The sequence below is a fragment of the Schistocerca cancellata genome, chromosome 8 (genome assembly GCF_023864275.1).
Source record: "Schistocerca cancellata isolate TAMUIC-IGC-003103 chromosome 8, iqSchCanc2.1, whole genome shotgun sequence".
NCBI classification, from domain to species: domain Eukaryota; kingdom Metazoa; phylum Arthropoda; class Insecta; order Orthoptera; family Acrididae; genus Schistocerca; species Schistocerca cancellata.
In genome coordinates, this window is record NC_064633.1 from 332,758,818 (window position 1) to 332,780,700 (window position 21,883).

At 42.7% G+C, this 21,883-nt stretch overlaps 1 protein-coding gene across 1 annotated transcript in view; it reads left to right on the forward strand.

Annotated features, from left to right (window-relative positions):
• The window catches only part of LOC126095552 (dipeptidase 1-like), a 122,750-nt gene that overhangs the window by 13,281 nt on the left and 87,586 nt on the right, over window positions 1–21,883 (forward strand). Inside the window, exon 2 of the mRNA XM_049910330.1 lies at window positions 13,968–14,124. Coding sequence (XP_049766287.1) covers window positions 13,968–14,124 — 157 coding nt within the window. The remainder of the gene's footprint in view (window positions 1–13,967; window positions 14,125–21,883) is intronic.

The window sequence follows — 21,883 nt, forward strand, 5'->3', positions numbered from 1 at the left end:
GTGGTAAGGCACTATCCCGCGAAAGACAAATGTCCCGTGTTCGAGCATTGGTCCGGCAAACAGTTTTAATCTACCGGAAAGTTTCATGTCAGCGCTAACACCGCTGCAGAGTAGAAATTTCATTCTGGATGCAATGTGCTGTAAGGAGCTGGGCAAAATACGCTAAACAATAATAGCACAGGCAATGAACAAAGTTTATCAGATTCGCAGGCGCTCACCCATATCATGCCGAAGCAAAGCTCAATTCTGTTCAGCCACATAGAATAACTTTCTATCAGCACTCAACGCCTTCCCAATATGAACGCAACCTAAGCCGCTTGCTTTGATCGTATTACACTTTAGCGAGCCACAAAAATGCCGCCGCCCGGTACGGTTACAACGGCGCACTCAACCCGCTGCAACGAGAAACTTCCTCCACGCCGAGCACCGACTCTCTAAGTAAGCCCGTGCATGACGTCTTAATAACAGTTCACAAGATTGCTCCGCTGCCACTGCTGTTTACAACATATTTTATACTGTATTGCCACCACGTCACCTCCTGCCTGCCATAAACTCAGCTTTGACGAAGCACTGCAACCCGCTCGATGGTAACCCACCGCATTCACACGCCCGTCCACAGCTGTCTTCACTGGTCCGCACTTATTTCCCTTAAGCTTCGGCGCTACACGCCCACGACCTCATCGAAGCCGATAGCAAGACTGTCTGCAATCGACTACGGACCGTCTCATTATCAATAAATTATTTTGTATTACAATATGCCAACGGAAAGGCGTTACGAAAATTGGAGCACAAATGAATTGCATTTAGCTGTAACATTATATCTAAATCAGAAACGTGGACTACATAAAAGGGCACGAGTATAAAATGTGCCTAAATCAACAGCTAAGAGGTATGCTGAAAATAGAAACGAACATGGAAACTTGGATATAAAAAATTTTGACTACAGTGAACTGTTTTCCAACAAAGTTGAAAACGAATTTGAAGAGCATGTCGGACGTAGGAAAAGGTACGTTTCACACTGCAAAACTAAAAGCATTGCCCCAAAATTTCAATGCAATAGATGCTATGGCAGGGAACAAGTCTGCTCAGTGTGTCTTTACAAGAAATATCGCCGGATCCGAGGTGAGTGGAGGAAGCTACAAACGTAACTTCAAAGCCTAGCGAATGATCCTTTCGTTGGTGGCTGTCTACAGCTGCTAGACAATTTGAAAAATGTGTATTCGTGTCATCAGCTGTACAACTGTATGTTTATTCCCTGCTGGTTTCGGTTATTTCAATCATCTTCTGAGCATGAAACTGTAAAGTACGAAAAAGACGAATATAGAATATATACAAGAATCATAGAAAATGGAGGAATTAAAGGAGGTCATTTTACATTAATTGCACTTACACAGTGTACATCACTGGATCAAACATATATTTTCAGCAAATATAACCCAACCAAATGAGGAACAAATATAATTGTCGTAATAGGCTGCCTTAATGCAGTCCATGTAAACGCACTGTGCCTTGCCACAATTACAATAGTACACATTTGGTGATAACTTCACACTTAATAACAGACACGTTATAATTGTCAAAGATACATATGTGATCGTCAAAGTTCTCAAGTTGAATCACACAGAAAGTGTGAATACCTCAAATATACGGGGACTCCGGCATCGCAATGAGGAGCTAGTGAGACATGGACTGTGGGGAAACCACAACAGAAGACAACAGAAGCATTTAAGATGTTGCGCTACAGAAGGCTATTGAAAATCGGGTGGACTGATAAAGTAAGGAATAAGGAGATTCTCCGCAGCATCGCGAGGAAAGTAATAGGTGAAAAACAGTAACAAGAAGAAGTGACAAGATAATAGCACATCTGTTAAGACAAAAATGGGTATGAGCACTATGGGACTTAATATCTGAGGACATCAGTCCCCTAGAACTTAGAACTACTTAAACCTAACTAAGCTAAGGATATCACAGACATCCATGCCCGAGGCAGAGTTCGAACCTGCGACCGTAGCAATCGCGTGGTTCCGGACTGAAGCGCCTAGAACCGCTCGGCCACCATGGCCGGCCTTCTGTTAAGACAGTATTGAATACTTCCATGGTACTAGCGGGAGCTTTATAGGATGTAAACTGTTGAGGAAGATAGAGATTTGGATACATCCAGTGAATAACTGAGGACGCAGGTTGCAGTTGCAAAGGAGAGTGAGGTAGGAGAGGGAGAAAACTGTATACTAAGAACTGACGTGGTGGAAACCTTTTCAGCAGTTGCATGGGAGTAAAGTCGTGGTTTAACTTAATTTGAGCGACCCACACCCGCTTGTGGTTGTGGCTTTTCAGAATATTTCGAATGTGATATTAACATGGTACTTAAAGAAAACTGAGTGAGACGCGGTACTTACTGTAATGAAGGAAAACGTGGAAGGGAGGACCCACCAATATAACTTCCTTTTCACACAACGTGTTTATTTAATAATATATCAACTTTTTTTTACAAAATGAACAAATTCGCAATTTTTTTGATCTTAAACCTTAAGATAAATAAGATTTTTCAAAAGAAATCAAAACAGCAAACAATATGACCATAATTACAAGACGGACAGACCTGCAGACCATCCGTTATCGGGTGAAACAGTGGTGTTTACTACCGCGATGGACATAGTCTCTCTTATAAAATGCCCTTCTGCAACACATGTAAGCTATATAAGCACCATTGATGACCGGAGTGATTCAATTACTCAAAACAGGTGACATAAATTTTAATTTGAATGTTGTATGTCGTAAGGTTCGGGTTAAGATGCGCATCTGTACCTGAAGGTTAAACAGATAAGAAACAATATGACAATGATAAGGCTTAGTTCAAAGCAACCAACTTCTTAATTTCAATGGGCAACCCAGGTGTGACGAGATCCCAACCCATCCCTTTTGGCAATCGCATTTTGACTAAAGCACTGGTAACAGTTGGCTGTTAAAATTTTCAGAGTTAAACTGATTCTCAGTTATTACGACCGCTCTGAAGGAACGTCTTAAGACATTACTTGTGAACACTATTACAAGAGAACTCACTCGGCGGAACTACAATATCCAGCTAAAATACACTAATAATGACCTGGTCTTTCACACACAGAAACAAACAGCTTAGTACAACAGGTTGTTCAGATTATAACTAATGAATAAAAAATGCAATTACAATCAAAGAATTGAACCGGTTAACATATAACTCTAACCACAACGATTTTCTTTGTTTAACGTCAACCTGTGCTTAGTACAATTGTTCCGGCTGTATTTACGACCAGGAGCTGATTCATTAGAACATTAATGATCGGGTACCAACCAGAAAGGAAAGGCAATATAAAAACGGGACAAATTTTCAAACGACAACTAGTGTCTTAGTAAAACACTACTGCCTATATTTACGACCAAAGACCCGACCGAGTAAAGCTCTGAGGGTCGGGTACAAACCAGAAAATAACGAGGAGGAGAGGTAAACAATGACGCAAACCACCACGAGGATTAATGAATTTACTCCTCTTATCAGCGAGCAGTTCCATGGATCCACGGTGCGTCGCAGCGGTTACTGAGTGGTGGCGATGAAAGCCAGGTAGAAGGGGGCAGCCAGGCCACGAGCAGTCGTCTGTCACGAATGTTGCCAACCAACCGACGGGATGTCGGCCTGCTGCTTATAGTCGACGATGACCCCTGTGAAGTAATCCAGTATCCTTCCTCTGCGCAGGTCCTCCTTGCGCAGCTCGTGACTTCGGCCACTCGGACCTCGTGACCACCTCTTGTCGCGACGCTACCACCAATCCCTAAACTTCGTACCTCCTTCCCTCGAGCCAGCGAACCCGTATATATAGGGTGGTCCATTGATCGTGACCGGGCCAAATATCTCACGAAATAAGCGTCCAACGAAAAGAACGAAATTTGTGTAGCTTCAAGGGAGAAATCAAATGGCGTTATGGTTGGGCCGCTAGATGGCGCTGCCATAGGTCAAACGGATATCATCTGCGTTTTTAAAAATAGCAACCCCCATTTTTTATTACATATTCGTGTAGTACGTAAAGAACAACACTTTTTTCGCTTTGTGATAGATGGCGCTGTAATAGTCACAAACGTATAAGTATGTGGTATCACATAACATTCCGCCAGTGCGGACGGTATTTGCTTCGTGATACATTACGCGTGTTAAAATGGACCGTTTACCAATTGCGGAAAAGGTCGATATCGTGATGATGTATGGCTATTGTGATCAAAATGCCCAACGGGCGTGTGCTATGTATGCTGCTCGGAATCCTGGACGACATCATCCAAGTGCCGGACCGTTCGCCGGATAGTTACGTTATTTAAGGAAACAGGAAGTGTTCAGACACATGTGAAACGTCAACCACGATCTGCAACAAATGGTGATGCCCAAGTAGGTGTTTTAGCTGCTGTCCCTGCTAATCCGCACATCAGTAGCAGACAAATTGCGTGAGAATCGGGAATCTCAAAAACGTCGGTGTTTAGAATGCTACATCAACATCGATTGCACCCGTACCATATATCTATGTACCAGGAACTGCGTGGTGGCGACTTTGAACGTCGTGTACAGTTCTGTCACTGGGCACAAGAGAAATTACGAGACGATAACAGATTTTTTGCACGCGTTCTATTTAGCGACGAAGCGTCATTCACCAACAAAGGTAATGTAAACCGGAATAACATGCACTATTGGGCAACGGGAAATCCGCGATGGCTTCGACAAGTGTAACATCAGCGACCTTGGCGGGTTAATGTATGGTGCGGCATTATGGGAGGAAGGACAGTTGGCACCCATTTTATCGATGGCAATCTAAATGGTGCAATGTATACTGATTTCCTACGTAATGTTCTACCGATGTTACTACAATATGTTTCACTGCATGGCAGAATGGCGATGTACGTACAACATGATGTACGTCCGGCACATAGCTCGCGTGCGGTTGAAACGTTATTGAATAGCATATTTCATGACAGGTGGATTGGTCGTCGAAGCACGTTCACGGTATCTGACGTCCCTGGATTTCTTTCTGTGGGGAAAGTTGAAGGATATTTGTTATTGTGATCCACCGACAACGCCTGACAACATGCGTCAGCGCATTGTCAATGCATGTGCGAACATTACGGAAGGCGAACTACTCGCTGTTGAGAGGAATGTCTTTACACGTATTGCCAAATGCATTGAGGTTGACGGACATAATTTAGAGCATTTATTGCATTAATGTGGTATTTAGAGGTAATCACGCTGAAACAGCATGCGTTCTCATAAATGATAAGTTCACAAAGGCACATGTATCACATTGGAATAACCGAAATAAAATGTTCAAACGTACCTACGTTCTATATTTTAATTTAAGAAACCTATCTGTTACCAACTGTTCGTCTAAAATTGTGAGCCATATGTTTGCGACTATTACAGCGCCATCTATCACAAAGCGAAAAAAGTGGTCCAAGTAAAACATTCATATATCTTTACGTACTACACGAATATGTAATAAAAATGGGGGTTCCTTTTTAAAAAAACACAGTTGATATCCGTTTGACCTATGGCAGCGCCATGTAGCGGCCCAACCATAGCGCCATCTGGTTTCCCCCTTCAAGCTAGACGAGTTTTTCTTTGTAGTTTTTTCGTTTGACGCTTATTTTGTGAGATATTTGACCCGGTCACTATCAATGGACCACCCTGTATGTCGGCAAGGAAAGACCTTCTAAGGACACAACCCACAGACCAACTCTTCCTCATAGATATTGGCAATGGCGCCGCAAGAGGGGTAGTCGATATTACCCTTGAGCCAGTGGCGGCAACAGAGCAGTCTACTAACTCAATGGTGACAGGTCTCACTTGGACTTGATAGGTTGGCTGTAGGAAAAGTAAAAGCACGAGAGAGGCAGTCCCAACGTTACGCTTGATAATGGAAGAACAACTGAAGGAAAATCAAGATATGTTAGCAGGAATAAGCGCTTGACACTGTAAAATGGTTTAAGATGTTCGAAATTCTGAGAAAAATATAAGTAATTACAGAGAAAGATGGGAAATATGCAATATGTACATAAATCAGAAGGGAACGACGTGGTTGTTAGGCCATGTACTCGAATGAACAAGTTGGTGAGACAGAGATACAGTGTCTTGCTCTCTACAATGACGGAAAACTTTTAAGAAGGGGATTAAAATTCAGGGAAGTAGGTTATCAGTGACGAGATCCGCCGATGACATTGCTGTCCTCCTGATAATGAAGAAGAATTACAAGATCTGTTGAATGAAATGAACAGTGTAATGCGTACAGAATATGGACTGACAGTTAATCGAAGAAAGACGAAAGTAATGGGAAGTAGTAGGAATGAGAGTAGCGAGAACCTTAACTCCAAAATTATTTATGAAGAAGGTACCTTGGAAGCAAAATAGCCCATGACTGGTCAAGCAAGGAGGACATAAAAAGTACACTAGCACAAACGAAAATAGCATTTCTGACCAGGAGAAATTCACTAGTATCAAACATAGACTTCAATTTGACAAATAAATTTCTGAGAGTGTACATTTGGCGCAATATTTGTGAATCACTGACTATGGAAAAACTGGAAAGGAGACAATCGAAGCTTCTAAGAGTTGGTGATACAGAAGAACATTGAAAACTAAGTGGACTTATAAGGCAAGGAATGAGGAGGTTCTCTGCAGAATTGGCGAGGAAAGGTATACATGGAAAACAGTGACAAGAAGGGACGGGATGATAGGGCATCTATTTCACTCATCAAGTAATAACGTTCATGATACTACAAGGAGTTGTAGAGGTCGGCACAGGAGAGGAATTCGTGGTGGTCCACATCAAACAAGTCGGAGGACTCATGACTCATGCTTCAGGGAGCAGGTATAATGAAAATGGAGAGAATGGGACATGAAGCAAGATGAGTGTATGGTAAATGGACCAAGAAAGCAGTTTGTTGGAGTCTGAGAGACAAAGAGATGGTGACTTACTAGAAAGTGGGAAAGAAATAGCAGGAGGCAAGCAGGAGTAAATGGATGGAATTCCGTAACACACGGAAAATCTGGGAAAGGCTTTTGTGTTACCACTGATGACTGAAGAAGCAGTCGAGGAAAAAGAAGAGGCAGTATCGCTAGACAGTGTTCCTAACGAAATAATGACAATAGAGATTGTTGTAAAAACTTAAAGTGATAACTGTAATCAAGCCTTTTGTTTATACCAAAGTAAATTTCAGTTTCATAGTATGGTGCACCCAACCCCAGGATGGCAAGCAATGTGCTACACGAAGCAACATGAAAAGCACAAGAAAACTTTATACAATCTGATCGTCATTCGCAGTGAGTTGGAGAGAAATAAATGTAGTTTTTCCATTCGCAATCTGAACGCTTCCGATACTAGCCACGTAATAGAAAGCCCACAATATTCTAAATCTACTAACCACCTGCTCAAAGGGAATGCATCCCTCCACCATCCTCCACAATAGCAAAGCGTTGATCACTATCTTCTCAGACGCAGATGAGTAGGGAAAGTAATCCATATATTATGAACTCTTGTTACTCCATCTTTACAAATATTACGTTACCACCTTCAGTTAGGTCATCTCTGTCTCCCATTTCCACCAAATATTTATTTTGGTACATGTACGATAAGTTCATCTGGCTACGTTTCCTTTTTACTCTATTTTATTTTCATTACTGTCGTAGTTAGATCTTCCATTTCAGTCTGCTCCCTGACGCAGTTCTTTATATTCCTTTCCGTCCTTGTTTTTCCCCAAGACGTGTCGATGCATTTCTTACTGAGTAACCTTCAGTTTTGAATAAAATTCATATTTGTAACTCCATATCTCACTTCCATGCACCAAAACATACGTATTGAAAACTTTGGTTTTCAGAAACACTGGTAGTTCGTTTTGGGAAACCTACTTTACCCAAACCACTCCAGGTTAATTTTACTCTTCTGCTCGTTTCATTTGTGGCGCATACAGCCTTAGAAATTAGTACTTTTCATCAGTAATGATATATATTTGAATCTACTTCCCATGATTTTAAATTCTGCATGTAAAAGCTGAACTCCATGAAGACAATACATTAAAAACAGACTGCGATTCCGAAGTCAGTTATTGGATTGTAAAGCGTACCCAGAAGCAGGTATACACTCAGGTCATAATTTAATAACTATGAAGAACCGAGTGAAGATCAAGAGATTGTCGAAAATAATCAATGTCTTAAAAAAGTGGTATACTGAACTACTAAGACGTATATGGAATTTCCTTTGGACATAAATGCTGAATAAATAATGAATACCACAGTAGACAGTTCAGTACAAGAGGACTGAACATTTCTAAACCGGACAATGACGAACGTTGATAAGACAAACATAGTTATTTGGTAAAGTAATTGCAAGAAGAACCTTGGATAACTGAAAAAATGCTTCAATTCATCGACAACAAGAGGAGGTACAAAACTGTTCAGGAAAAGTCAGGAATGCAGAAATATGTTACTTAGGAATACAATAAACAGGAAGTGCAGAGAAGCCTATGCGAAATGACGGTAGGAAACATGTGAAGAGGTGGACAAAGAAATGTTAGTAGAAAGGTCAAATTGAGCTTATACAGAAGTCAAAACAGTTTTCGATTAAAATGAAAACAATTGTAGCAATATTAGAAGCGCAAAGAGACTTCCGCTGTTAAGCGCAGAGCAGAGAATGTATAGGTGGAAAGATTACAGTGAAAGACTCTATGAGGGGGAGGACTTCTGATGACGTGGTAGAGGAAGAAATGGGAGCCGGTGTGGAAGGTATGGAGGATTTAGTATCAAAAACAAAATTTAACACAGCTTTGGACGACTTGATATCAAATAAACAATTCTTACGGAATTTATAAAATCATAGGAGGAAGCGACAACCAAACAACTAGCTTGGCATGTACAATCCATGACATTGGAGAAATACTATCACACTTCCGGAAAAATATCATCCTCACGATCCTAAGGACAGCAAGAGCAGATCAGTACTGGAACTATAGCACAATCGTCTTAAGAGCTCATGCATCCAAACTGCTGCCTGAGGCGACGTATTCCTCTCTAACATTAAATCGTATGTAGCCGAACCGTTGTTAGAATTTTGTATATTATAGTCCTCAACAGTTTTCATTTTCTATGCACAAAAGAGTAAGTAAAAATTCCTTTTTAGCACAATTGTCTTGTTTGCAGTATTTCCATCTGATGACGGGCATTTGTTAAGCGAAACTGGAAATAACTAAAAAAAATAAAAGCCTTACAACTGAAAGGGTAATTTACATGTCTATTAGTGAACAAGCTCAGATCCACAGGTACCGTTAAGAGCGATGCAGGACAGGGTAGTCCATCAGCCTCTGTTGAACGACATTAGAACATACACTGAAGACAGACCAAAATCGGTACGACAATTGTCAGTGGTACTGGACATTCCACGCGCGATGGTAGATAAAATCTAGAGAAGCGCGATGGAAATAAGCCCACCAATTGCAGGTTCTACATCAATTACACGACGAAGACTTGGCAGGGCGAATGAACATGCGTCAGGATTTGCTTGAAGCATGTGTACATCATAACATCCTCAACAAGATCCTATTTAGCGATGAGACAAATGTCCACATTGTGTAAGGTTTCTGGCGCACCACCAATGGACCACCTGGAATACCAGTGAGACTGCCCCAAAGTTAATATGTGGATGGGAAAATCAACTGCCAGATCTTCTTCACCAGAAACTTCAGCAATGGGGCACCATATCTGGATATGCTATAACAGTTTCTTTTACCACATCTTGTGCAGGACGAACATGTGCATAGTGTTTACTTCAAAACAGATGAGACAGCATGCCATTATGGGAATGGAAGATGGATGGGGCGCTCAAGAACAATGATCTGGGCGGCGCTTTCTTCCGTCCTCACACATATGGCCTACTTCGTCTGGGGCATTTATCGAGGGATATATGTTTCACCGACACCGTATCAACTCGCTGACGGAGCTCCGAGACCAAATTAGACGAGTAGCTGCAGTTATGACACGACAAATGCTCCTGAATGTCTTTAGTACCATAGCCGGCAGATGGGAGTTGTGCCGAGATGTGAGTGGTGCTCATATTGATGTAACATGTGATAAACATATGAAGCTATAAATAATAAGAATAAAGTAATTTTTTCAACAAAATCGATATCAGTGTCACGGCGATTAAATTTATTGGCATAAAGTTGGAATGGGACGATTACTTAAGGTCTGTAATAGGGATGTTGACTAGTCAACTTTGGATTGTTAGAATTCCAGGGAAGTGTACCTCATGTACGAGGGCATTTTGAAAAGTAAAGATACAATGGTCGCAGTCCTTAAATAGAACATTTATTTAGAAAACGTCTGTTACATCTTATTAACTGGATTATTTGTTATTTTTCGACATAATCACCCCCGTTATCCAAACATTTGTTAATCTGGTGCACAAGCTTTTGTATCCGACAGTCATAGAAGGTTGCCGCCTGTTGTCGGAACCACATTTCAACTTCATCTTTGATCTCTTCATCGCCGTGGAATGATTTTCCACCAAGATGTGACTTCAGGTAACGGAAGACATGGAAGTCGGTGGGCGCAAGGTCCGGGCTGTATGGCGGATGGTCCAATACCTCCCATTTGAATTGTTTGAGTAGTACTTTGGTTACGAGCACTGTGTGAGGCCGAGCGTTGTCATGAAGCAAGCAGACTCCACTTGTCAGCATTCCCCTGCGTTTGTTTTGAATTGCCCTTCGAAGAAGTTTCAAAGTCTGGCAATATGCAGCAGCATTAATTGTCGTTCCAGGAGGCATAAATTCCAACAGAAGAATGCCTTGCCTGTCCCAAAAAATAGAAGCCATGATTTTCTTCACTGGAATCGACGTTTTGCATTTCTTGGCTTTTGGTGAATTCGAATGGCGCCATTGCATTGATTGTTGCTTGGATTCAGGTGTATGGTTATAAACCCACGTCTCGTCACCTGCCACAATGTGATCAAGGAACTTATCACCTGCTTCAGCTTAGCGTGTGAGGAAGTCGAGTGCAAAGCCCATCCTTTTCTTTATGTATTCTCCTGTTCACAGATTTGGAACCCAGCGCGCATGCAATTTCCTGTACCCTAACTTGACAGTCACAGCGTCATAAAGAGTTGTCATTGACACGTCCGGTATGATCTGATGCTATTCTTTCAATTTGAGACGACTATTCACACGAATTGCTTCCTCGATTCTCCGAAGAAGGGCATCAGAGATCACAGATGGCTGACCTGTTCTTTGTTCGTCATGAACATCAGTCCTACCTTCATAGAAATGACGACACCATTTCGTTACATTTTGTCGATTCATAATGTTCCCATAAACAGAAACAATTTCTTTGTGAATATCCGCTGATCGCTGACCTTTTGCATGAAGAAAACGTATGACGGAGCGCACTTCGCATTCTGAATCGGCGCAGCCATTGTAAACACGACCTACTCCAACCAGAAGCAACGTTCAACTGCCGAACGATCGCGAGGAGAAAGATAACGGTTCAAGGTCAACACCAGTGTTACCAACTTGCTCGCCAAAACTCTTCTGTTCCTCTAGCGTACGGTGTATATTTACTTTCCGAAATACCCTCGTATAAAGGAGATCACATGCAGAACAACAGTCAGACCAGTACTTTAGTACACCTCGCTTTACGACCGCGAAACGGAATAGAAATTCCGGATTGTATGGTGGCATATAGATAGTCGCTTTTCAGTTGCTCCTTTGAGAGTGGAACAGGAAAGGGACTAACTATTAGTGATACAAGGTACCCCCCCCCCCCCCCACCTTACACCGGATGGTGACTTGGGGAGTGTTTATGTAGATATAGATATACATTCTATAGTACTCTCCAAATCCTCGAACACTATGCACTCTGGCTCGATTTCCGTATTCACCTATTCCTCCTCTTTCCAAGCCCGTCTCATTTTGCTATTGTTAGTTATGCATAACTGGTTTGCCATTGTAGTCACAGTCACAAAAGACTTCAGTGTGTATGGCCGATTTAGACAGTGACGTCATGTTTGCCTGGCCATACATTCACCTCTTGTAGCTCATTATCTGGTTAGAAACGACCTCGTTACTTATCTTTTGCTACTGAAGCAGCTTCTAGTCGACTGTGTCGTCGTTTTCCTTTGGGTGATTGATTGGAGAAGCAGTCTCATTAACTGATGGCAGCACAGGTGCGGACTCCTTGTTTTTTGTCCCGACATATCGTTGGATAATATGATGGGTTGGTCGATTCATGCATGAGTAGCAGGTGCGGGCGTGCGCCTCACTTGGAATTCGAATTTTATTAGTGCGGCTATGCTAGAACTTGTAAACTTTCCCGAGTGGTTAGTGGACGTATAATACTTCCGTGGTACGATAAAGTAAGGCATGTGACAGTCTTGTGTTTTCCTGGTTTGGGCTGATTTTCCCAGATGTGATGTGCTTGAACAATAATGTGCTGCATTTCTACATGACGTTAATTTTATACCAGCTATATCAAGTAAATGTGCTGGACTGTGTATAAGCCATCCCACACAGTAGAATTATTTTAATGGTCTAAAAAGTGCGTCTCTCGTAATTGTATATCAGCTTATATCTACTATTATTCCTTTATGGCCTGTTATTTGCATGTTTTGCTTTTAGCATTGTACTCGATAATCACGTAAAACACCAAATGTAGAGACTCTTCGTGCTCGTATTGTGGACGGCTGTGATACAATACGCCATTCTCCAGGGCGATTCAGGGATTCCATGCGACGGAGGGTGGATGCATGTATCCTCGCTAACGGAGGACGTTTTGAACATTTCCTGTACCAAAGTGTTTGAAGTCACGCTGGTACGTTCTGTTGCTGTGTGTTTCCATTCCATGATTAATGTGATTGGAAGAGAAGTAATAAAATGAGCTCTAACATGGAAAGCAAGCGTTTCCGGACACATGTCCACATAACATATTTTCTTTCTTTGTGTGTGAGGAATGTTTCGTGAAAGTTCGGCCGTACCTTTTTGGAACACCCTGTATAAGTAGAAAGAACAGTAATGGAAATGCTCTCCAGTACAAGCGAGGCATACTCAGACTCATTAAGCTACAGTAGGGAGATACGGGACAGCTTAATCAGAATTTGTATTTGGTGTGTTTAATGGCAACTTTTTCTAAATGTGGAAAAATGTAAGTTGAAGTAGGTAGGTAGCAGAAACAATACAGTGTTAGCTGTGTGCCGCGTGGCACAGTCACGTTGATTAACTATCTAGGCATAAAGTTGCAAAGCGACACGAAATGGAATGAGCGTGTACAGCCGCTGGCAGGGACGGCGAATGGTCGATTTCTCTGAGACTTCTCTCAGTAAAGATTCCTGCTCTCTTCTATAGACATTGTCCTATGGTCCTGGCTTCCGCAACTACGTCTGGTTCATTGTATAGCTCCTTACCTCCCTGTTCTTTCTTCTTCACGACTCTCCTCCCTCATAGATTGGTCCAAATATCTTTCGCAGGATTTTATTTTCAAAAAGTTTTAACTTTCTCTCCTTGTATTTATCTACTCTCTATATTTATGCCCCATATAATAATAGTAGTCTGATTATGATTTTATGTATGTGGTGCCTCTGTTTGCTAAAAATAACAAAATTCTTTTTGTCAGCGTTTTTCTTCTTTTTTAGAATCATACACATTTTTGCCTCTGATCGTAAGTCTAGCTGCGAGAGACATCCTCAGAGGCAGGTTGAGAATTTTCCATCTAGTCTCTTCGTTGGAAGTGCAATAAGCGATAGTAATATGGGAAATCAGATGTTGGCTTAAATACACAAAAAAATAATTGTGCAGCTGATTATCCCTGAATACTCCTAAATATGAAGTTTTAGTCATGAGATCTTCTTTCTTTATACTTACGGACTTTCTATCAACAGTCACTTATAAATTATATGCACAGAGATGATTGCGTGTGGTTTCAGGCACAACGACCTGCCGTGGAACATCCGCAAGTTCCTGAAGAACCAGCTGCGGGACTTCCCCTTCCAGGAGGATCTGCGCCGGGTGTCGCCCTGGTCTCGCAGCTCCTGGTCTCATACGGACCTGCCGCGCCTCAAGGAGGGCATGGTCGCTGCGCAGGTGAGCAACACTTTGTGGGTAAATGCTGAGTGTTCGATTATCTCTGCTGCACCTCCAGAACGGCATGATCGCTGCACAGATGAGCCACACTCTCTGGATAACTTCTTACTGTTCGAGTACCTCTGTCGCTCTGTAAATCGGTGGTTGTTCTCCACTACTTAAGAGGGGTATTCTTAAAGTTTTACGTTACCCAGCAAAAAATAATCATTAAATAATTACTCTCCGTGATTGCCAGACATGGTCTTGTAGGAGGCAATCTGTAACTGTAAATGATGAAGTTGTTTTTATACGAACACTTTACCACTATACACAGACACATTGCATAATCGGTAATAATGATACTCATGGAATAATAATGGTCGTTGCAGACGCTACTGCTTGTGGTAATGTGATTTGAAACCGCCATTTCAGATTTGCCGAAACTAGTCATCTGTATAAGAACACTTCGACATTTACTAATAATGTTTTATTGTTTACAGGTGGTAATTAACACTTTATGACTACCTCTCTTGTACAATGCCTTTAGTCTCAACACCTACAGAAGGAATTATCTTACTGTACATTTTACGACGTGAAATCGGAATATGCTGGGGTGCCTCAGGGTGTCACCTATCAACATATCGTTTCTTTTAGTATACATTCGAAGCGGTGCCTCTTCATCTGTTCTCCGTCTACCAGTCTAATGTCCAGCACTCTTAGCTGGCATAATATTTTCAAACCTCTATTTACTTCATCCGTACCGTTTATCATCCACGTTTCACCTCCATAAAAGGTTCCACTTCAACTGCATTTAAAGGAGATTTACCAATAGTTAAATTTACGTTAGAGATAAAAATTCCTGTTTTTAAGAAATGTTTATCATGCTATTGTCAACCTGCATTTTACATATTTTCCTTACTTCTGCCATCATCAGTTACACTGTTGCTCAAAAAACAAAACTCTTTTAGGCGACACTTTTCTAATCTAAAACCCTCAGGGAGACCTGAATTAGCTTCTTGTACGCCATTATGTTGGTTTTCATCTTACACATCATCTTTTGCTCATATTAATTATGGAACTACTTGCTATAATATGACATAAATTAGCACGTTACCACACAAAACAGCGTTGGAGAGACTAGTCCCCTTCATCCATTAAACAAGCTTTAACTCCCCGAATACTCCTCAGAACTTTGCAACCCACGAAGTGAAGTACGGCGGATGAACGAAAATGTGGAAACACGGAGCTAAACGAATGCTTGAACGTAAACAAAGACGTTAGCCAAGTCTGCAGGTTGCGAACGGCATCTGCGCAATGTCCCTAATACTTTGCGAGTGTCAGTCGTGGTTACAATAATGGGGTTGGGGGTTGAGTTGTTTGGGGGAAGAGACCAAACAGTGAGGTCATCGGTCTCATCGGATTAGGGAAGGATGGGGAAGGAAATCGGCCGTGCCTTTTCAAAGGAACCATCCCAGCATTTGCCTGGAGCGATTTAGGGAAATCACGGAAAACCTAAATCAGGATGGCCGGACGCGGGATTGAACCGTCGTCCTCCCGAATGCGAGTCCAGTGTGCTACCACTGCGCCACCTCGCTCGGTGGTTACAATAATGTTCCGCGTTGTTGTGAGCGCATTATGTCGGAGCGGAAAAGCGTAATCCACATAGTTACAACGCAGACGTAAGTTTGTGCTGTGTGATGGTGACGGACGGGCGCTGAAGACGAAAGCGATAAAAAAATTAGAGGACGACAGCTGAAAAAGTCGCTGCAGAACTGAATGTCGCACTCGCGAACCCTGGCAGCACCAACAAAACGCGAAGGGACTCATGAGCTGTGATTTGCAGGGCGATCTGGAATTTCAGAGCCAATCCTCAGCGATGCAAATGCTCATAACAGGAAAACACGGTGTCGAATTTTGGAGCAATTGAATTTAATTTGCTCAGGTGAGTCTTGTGGTATACTATTTCTAACTTCTGACCGAGTTTACGTCCCAAGAGTGAAATTTAGTTGAAGTCTAGTGACGGTTTGGGTAGCAGTATCGTAGTGTTCCAGAGGACCCATGGTTACTCACAAAAAGTAATGTGCGTGGGTTGTATGAACGGAATGGTTCGCACACGTTGTAATAGGTTTAGGTGCTCCGAGGTGGACAAAGGAACTGTCGCATTGCAAATAAATTAATGGCACACTTTTTTACCCTGCGATTCGTAAATTGTACAGCAACTCGTTGGATGTGCTTGCGGACAGATACAATTAAGTAGTGGCGGGTCAAGTCGTGCGCTTCTGAATACAATGTCAAAAGGCTATGTCCACCCTGGGCGCCACACTGTCAATCACTGTAGTAAACACGCCACTATGAGAAGGCTACAGGCGATTCCACTGGTAGAGTTACTCTCGCAGCTCTTCACTATGAATCGTAGCTACGAACTGCGTCCTGGAACTGGCGTACGCCAACGTCGAACATGAACCGTCCATTGATGCCTGTGGCCGCCGCTTATCACAAAGCGGAAGCCCTTCTCATTGGCGGCGGCGCGGAGGTTGCTGACTGGGCCGCGTTTGTTGTTGACGACGAACTTCAAAGCGCCGCCGTGGTGCCAATCGGAAACTCCATTTGCGTCCATTGGCGAGGACACAACACAGGGTCGCATTACTGCCAGGGACTATGCGAGCATCTTGTCTGGTAAGGTCCATCTCCTGGTACATTGTTAGTTCCCCAATGCTGAATCTGTATCAAGACGACAGGGGCACTGTTCACACACCTCGCATCGTCCAGGACTATGTGAGAACTAGGATGAATTGTCATATATACCCTGGCCACCACAGTAATCAGATCTGAATACTCTTGAGCCTTTGAGCTCTACTTTAAAGAAAGGAATGCTTGATCGCTATCCATATCCATCATCTACAACTAAATTTGCCACACTATTTTGCAGGAAGCATGGTAAAAATTCCCCTAAAAACCATACGGATCCTGTGTTTATCCATGCCGCCATGCAAAGACGACTGGAAGCTGTTTTGAATGAAATCGGACTTCCTACACAGTTGCATATTTTTTCCCACCCCTGTTTGTTTACACTACACAATATGAAGCATCATGTAAAAAGTAACAGAAAAGGTCACCTTAAATGTAATCGCAAAGCCACACGGTCAATCTCTAAAGCAATTTTTGTAGGTGTAATACGAATAGAAATGTCTGTAACCCTGTCAGGCCACACTACTGCTTTAAATGCACGTGAACCGATATCTTGGCTCTCCGTGTCTCTAAATGGGCTGGAGATGTAGTTAACAGCATCGTTCCATTTTTGATCGAGATGCATGTTAAACAGTGGTAATATGGAGTGAGATGGGACAAAACTAACTTGGATTTCTAATATTAGTCTGAACCAACAACCAAGTGTTAGCGCCCCAACATATATAACGGTGGTTATATGCGATTACACGGCATGATGTTGATTACTGTTGACCCGCGCCTGTACTGTCCATGTACCTCATGTACCGAGATACGCTCAGACGGGTGCTCTTGTTGCACGATTGACAGGCTGAGGAAAGAACACACTTTAAACCACGCATACTCTGATAAAATTGTTCGTGTATTCAGAACAGAATACATAAGTCAGTCGTGGGCAGCACTGTTCGTAATCTATAACTATACGTTTTTTACACTGAGGTTACAAAAAGTCGCGGCATATCGATGTGCACATATACAGATGGTGATAGTATTGCTTGCGAACCTATCAAAGGACAGTGCATTGGCAGATTGTCATTATTACTCGTGTGCTTCATTTTAAAATGTTTCCGACGTGATTGTGGCCACATGATGGGAATTAACAGAATTAACATAGGATTGTAGTTGGAGTTGGACGCATGGGACATTCAGTTTCAGAAATCGTGAGGGAATTCAGCATTCAGAGGTCCACAATGTCAAGAATGTGCCGAAAATATCAAATTTTAAGCACTTTTTCCTACCACGGACAATGCAGAGGCCGACATCCTTCACTTGAAGATCGAGAGCAGGGCAGTTGTCTAGAGTTGTCAATGCTAACAAACAAGCAGGGCGTGAAATAACCGCAGAAATCAACATGGGACGTACAATGAACGTATCCGTTTGGACAGCGCACCGAAATTTGGCGTTAACAGCCTATGGCAGAAGATGACCGACGAGAGTACGTTAGCTAAAAGCACAACATCATGTGCAGCGCCTCTGAGCCAATGAACGTATCGATTTGATCCAAGACACTACCAAACCGTGGGCTGGTCAGGTGAATCCCGAATTCATTTGGTAAGAGCTAATGGTAGGGTTCAACTGTGGCACAGTCTCCACGAAGCCATGGACCCAAGCAGTCAACAAGGCACTGTGAAAGCTGGTATTGGTTCCATAATGGTGCGGGCTGTGTTTACATGGTATGGACAGTGATCTCTGATCCAGTTGAACCGATCATTGACGGGGAATAATCATGTTCGACCAGTCATGTTCGACTACTTGGAGACCACCGAACACCGATGGAATTTTTATACACAACAATGCGCCATGTACCCAGGCCACATTTGTTCGAGACTGGTTTGATGAACATCCTGGATAATTCGAGCTAATGCCTTGGTCACACCGCGACATGGGTCCCATCGAACACTGATGGCCGGCTGAAGTGGCCGTGCGGTTCTAGGCACTGCAGTCTGGAACCGCGAGACCGCTACGGTCGCAGTTTCGAATCCTGCCTCGGGCATGGATGTGTGTGATGTCCTTAGGTTAGTTAGGTTTAAGTAGTTCTAAGTTCTAGGGGACTAACTACCTCAGAAGTTGAGTCCCATAGGGCTCCGAGCCATTTGAACCATTTTTGAACACTGATGGGACATAATCGAGAGGTGAATTCGTGCACAAAATTCAGCAACAGCAACACTTTCGCTATAATGGCAGCATGAAAGTATTTATTCAGATGGTTCAAATGGCTCTAAGCACTACGGGACTTAACATCTGTGGTCATCAGTCCCCTACACTTAGAACAACTTAAACCTAACTAACCTAAGGACATCACACACATCCATGCCCGCGGCAGGATTCGAATCTTCGACCGTAGCAGCAGCGCGGATACGGACTGGAGCGTCTAGAACTGCTCGGCCACAGCGGCTGGCCTCAGTATTTGTACAAGAGAGTTCGAAGGACTTGTTGAGTCGATGATACGTCGAGTTGCTGCACTACGCCCGGCAAAAGGAGATCCGACATAATATTAGGAGATATCCCACGACTTCTGTCACCTCATTGTAACTGTTGATACACACAGTTGCGCAATAATTATTTTTTGTACTGGCAACTACAGGTAACAATGTTTACTTATTTCACAGTTCATCTTCAAGAGGGTGCGCTTTAACTGTATCAATGTGGATAAATTTGGCCTCCACGACGCGATAAGGAATCTAATGCTCTGCCACTCGTGAAGTATCACAGTTCAGCGTAAACTTCCTCTTTCATTAATGTTTCACACTAAAGCATCCAACCTGCGATTACTCACATCTCCTAAAAACCATCCTGATGCACCTATTCGAAAGTAAAGTTTCATGACTATTAATTCACTTATTCTAGACTGCTCACATGCAACAAATACCTTACTATTACGATGGTTAGCGTGATTGTAAGAGTTTGTTTGTGACGCACTGGTCGTTACTAGATCGTGTGCGCGTCTCAGAATACGTTACAACTGTATCTCCTGCTTTCAACAGCCGTATTCGCGATAAAAGTGTGGCTGTCACTGCATTCTACTTTTGGCACAACTTTTCAATAGTTGTGTAGATCAAATTCTGGTTTCCTTATAGCAGTTCATTTTGTCTCGGTCTTAAGCTAGTTGTGATCCTTTTTATAAACGTTAATCTTAATTGTTGTCATATTGCTGTAATTATGTTCGCTGTCTACTTTGGCGAGATGTGTTAGATGTCTTCACTAGTCATCCATTGCTCGCTCGCATAATCCCACCTGCGCCAATGTTACGGACTTGTGAGTGGTCATTTCCGAGAAATTTTGATGTCAAATGAAACTATATGTTTCCAGAGGCCCATTCAAGTGTTACGTGGCTATTATTTATATTATACATGCAGACTGAACTGACGAGTGAAAATTTATACCATGTATGGGATTCGAACTCGGGTCTCCTACTCATTAGGCAGATGAGGTAAGCAGTACGCTACCCTGACACAGTAGCTTTGCCTCAACTGCACAGACTACCGTAGCCCGCCTTCCTCCTCAATCTCAATTCCCATTCGCGCCACATTGCAGAGGCTCTTCAAGTGTGTTGTAGAAGTACCTAAGCATCGAACGAAACGGGTAATCCTGTCTAAAACCTATGTATTAATAAGGGTGGCTTAGTAGTTAGCGCTTCTGATTTGTGAGTGGGAGACACGGGTTCGAATCCTGGTCTTGGTACAAATTTTCATTCGTTGCTTCAGTCTGCGTACATACATCATAGATATCTGAGACATGAGAAGGTCTGTGGAATCACGTGGTTTCGTTTGATTAAATCGCCTAAGCCTGGGTTTCGGGCAGGATACCCCACTTCGATTGATACTGAGGTGCTATCCCAATACAACAGAAGAGCGTCCACAACGCTGTTAGATTTTTGACGGAATACAAACCGGGGTTGAGGCCTGAATGGGAATCGTAGTTGAGGAGGTAGGTGCGCTAGGGAATACAGTACAGTGAAAGCCATTGTGCCAGGGTTATGTAGTGGTTAGTGACTCGAAATTGAAAAAAATGTCATTCATCACTTCAGTCTTCATGTATAAATCCTTGATCTGTCTTTGCTGTGCAAGAAGTACCGCGAGCAGCTTGCGACACCTGCGTTACCGAGCACAGAAAACACTACGTACAGAGTCCAAGCCCCTAGCATCCGAAATTTATCTTTTAATAACTTACCCGGACGATTAGACCCTTACAGTAGACATGTTCACGCAATATAGCGAAAGGATTCCAAAACCAGAGTCATTTCAGTCATTGAATAATTTGAAATGTATGCATTGAGGCTTGTCGGTGTCACTTTTAAAAGTTACTGTGACCACAAGGCATCTACATCTACATCTACATCCATACTCCGCAAGCCACCTGACGGTGTGTGGCCGAGGGTACCTTGAGTACCTCTATCGGTTCTCCCATCTATTCCAGTCTCGTATTGTTCGTGGAAAGAAGGACTTTCGGTATGCCTCTGTGTGGGCTCTAATCTCTCTGATTTTATCCTCATGGTCTCTTCGTGAGATATACGTAGGAGGGAGCAATATACTGCTTGACTCTTCGGTGAAGGTATTTTCTCGAAACTTTAACAAAAGCCCGTACCGAGCTACTGAGCGTCTCTCCTGCAGAGTCTTCCACTGGAGTTTATCTATCATCTCCGTAACGCTTTCGCGATTACTAAATGATCCTGCAACGAAGTGCGCTGCTCTCCGTTGGATCTTCTCTATATCTTCTATCAACCCTATCTGGTGCGGATCCCACACTGCTGAGCAGTATTCAAGCAGTGGGCGAACAAGCGTACTGTAACCTACTTCCTTTGTTTTCGGATTGAATTTCCATAGGATTCTTCCAATGAATCTCAGTCTGGCATCTGCTTTACCGACGATCAACATTATATGATCATTCCATTTTACATCACTCCTAATGCGTACTCCCAGATAATTTATGGTATTAACTGCTTCCAGTTGCTGACCTGCTATTTTGTAGCTAAATGATAAAGGATCTGTCTTTCTGTGTATTCGCAGCACATTACACTTGTCTACATTGAGATTCAATTGCCATTCCCTGCACCATG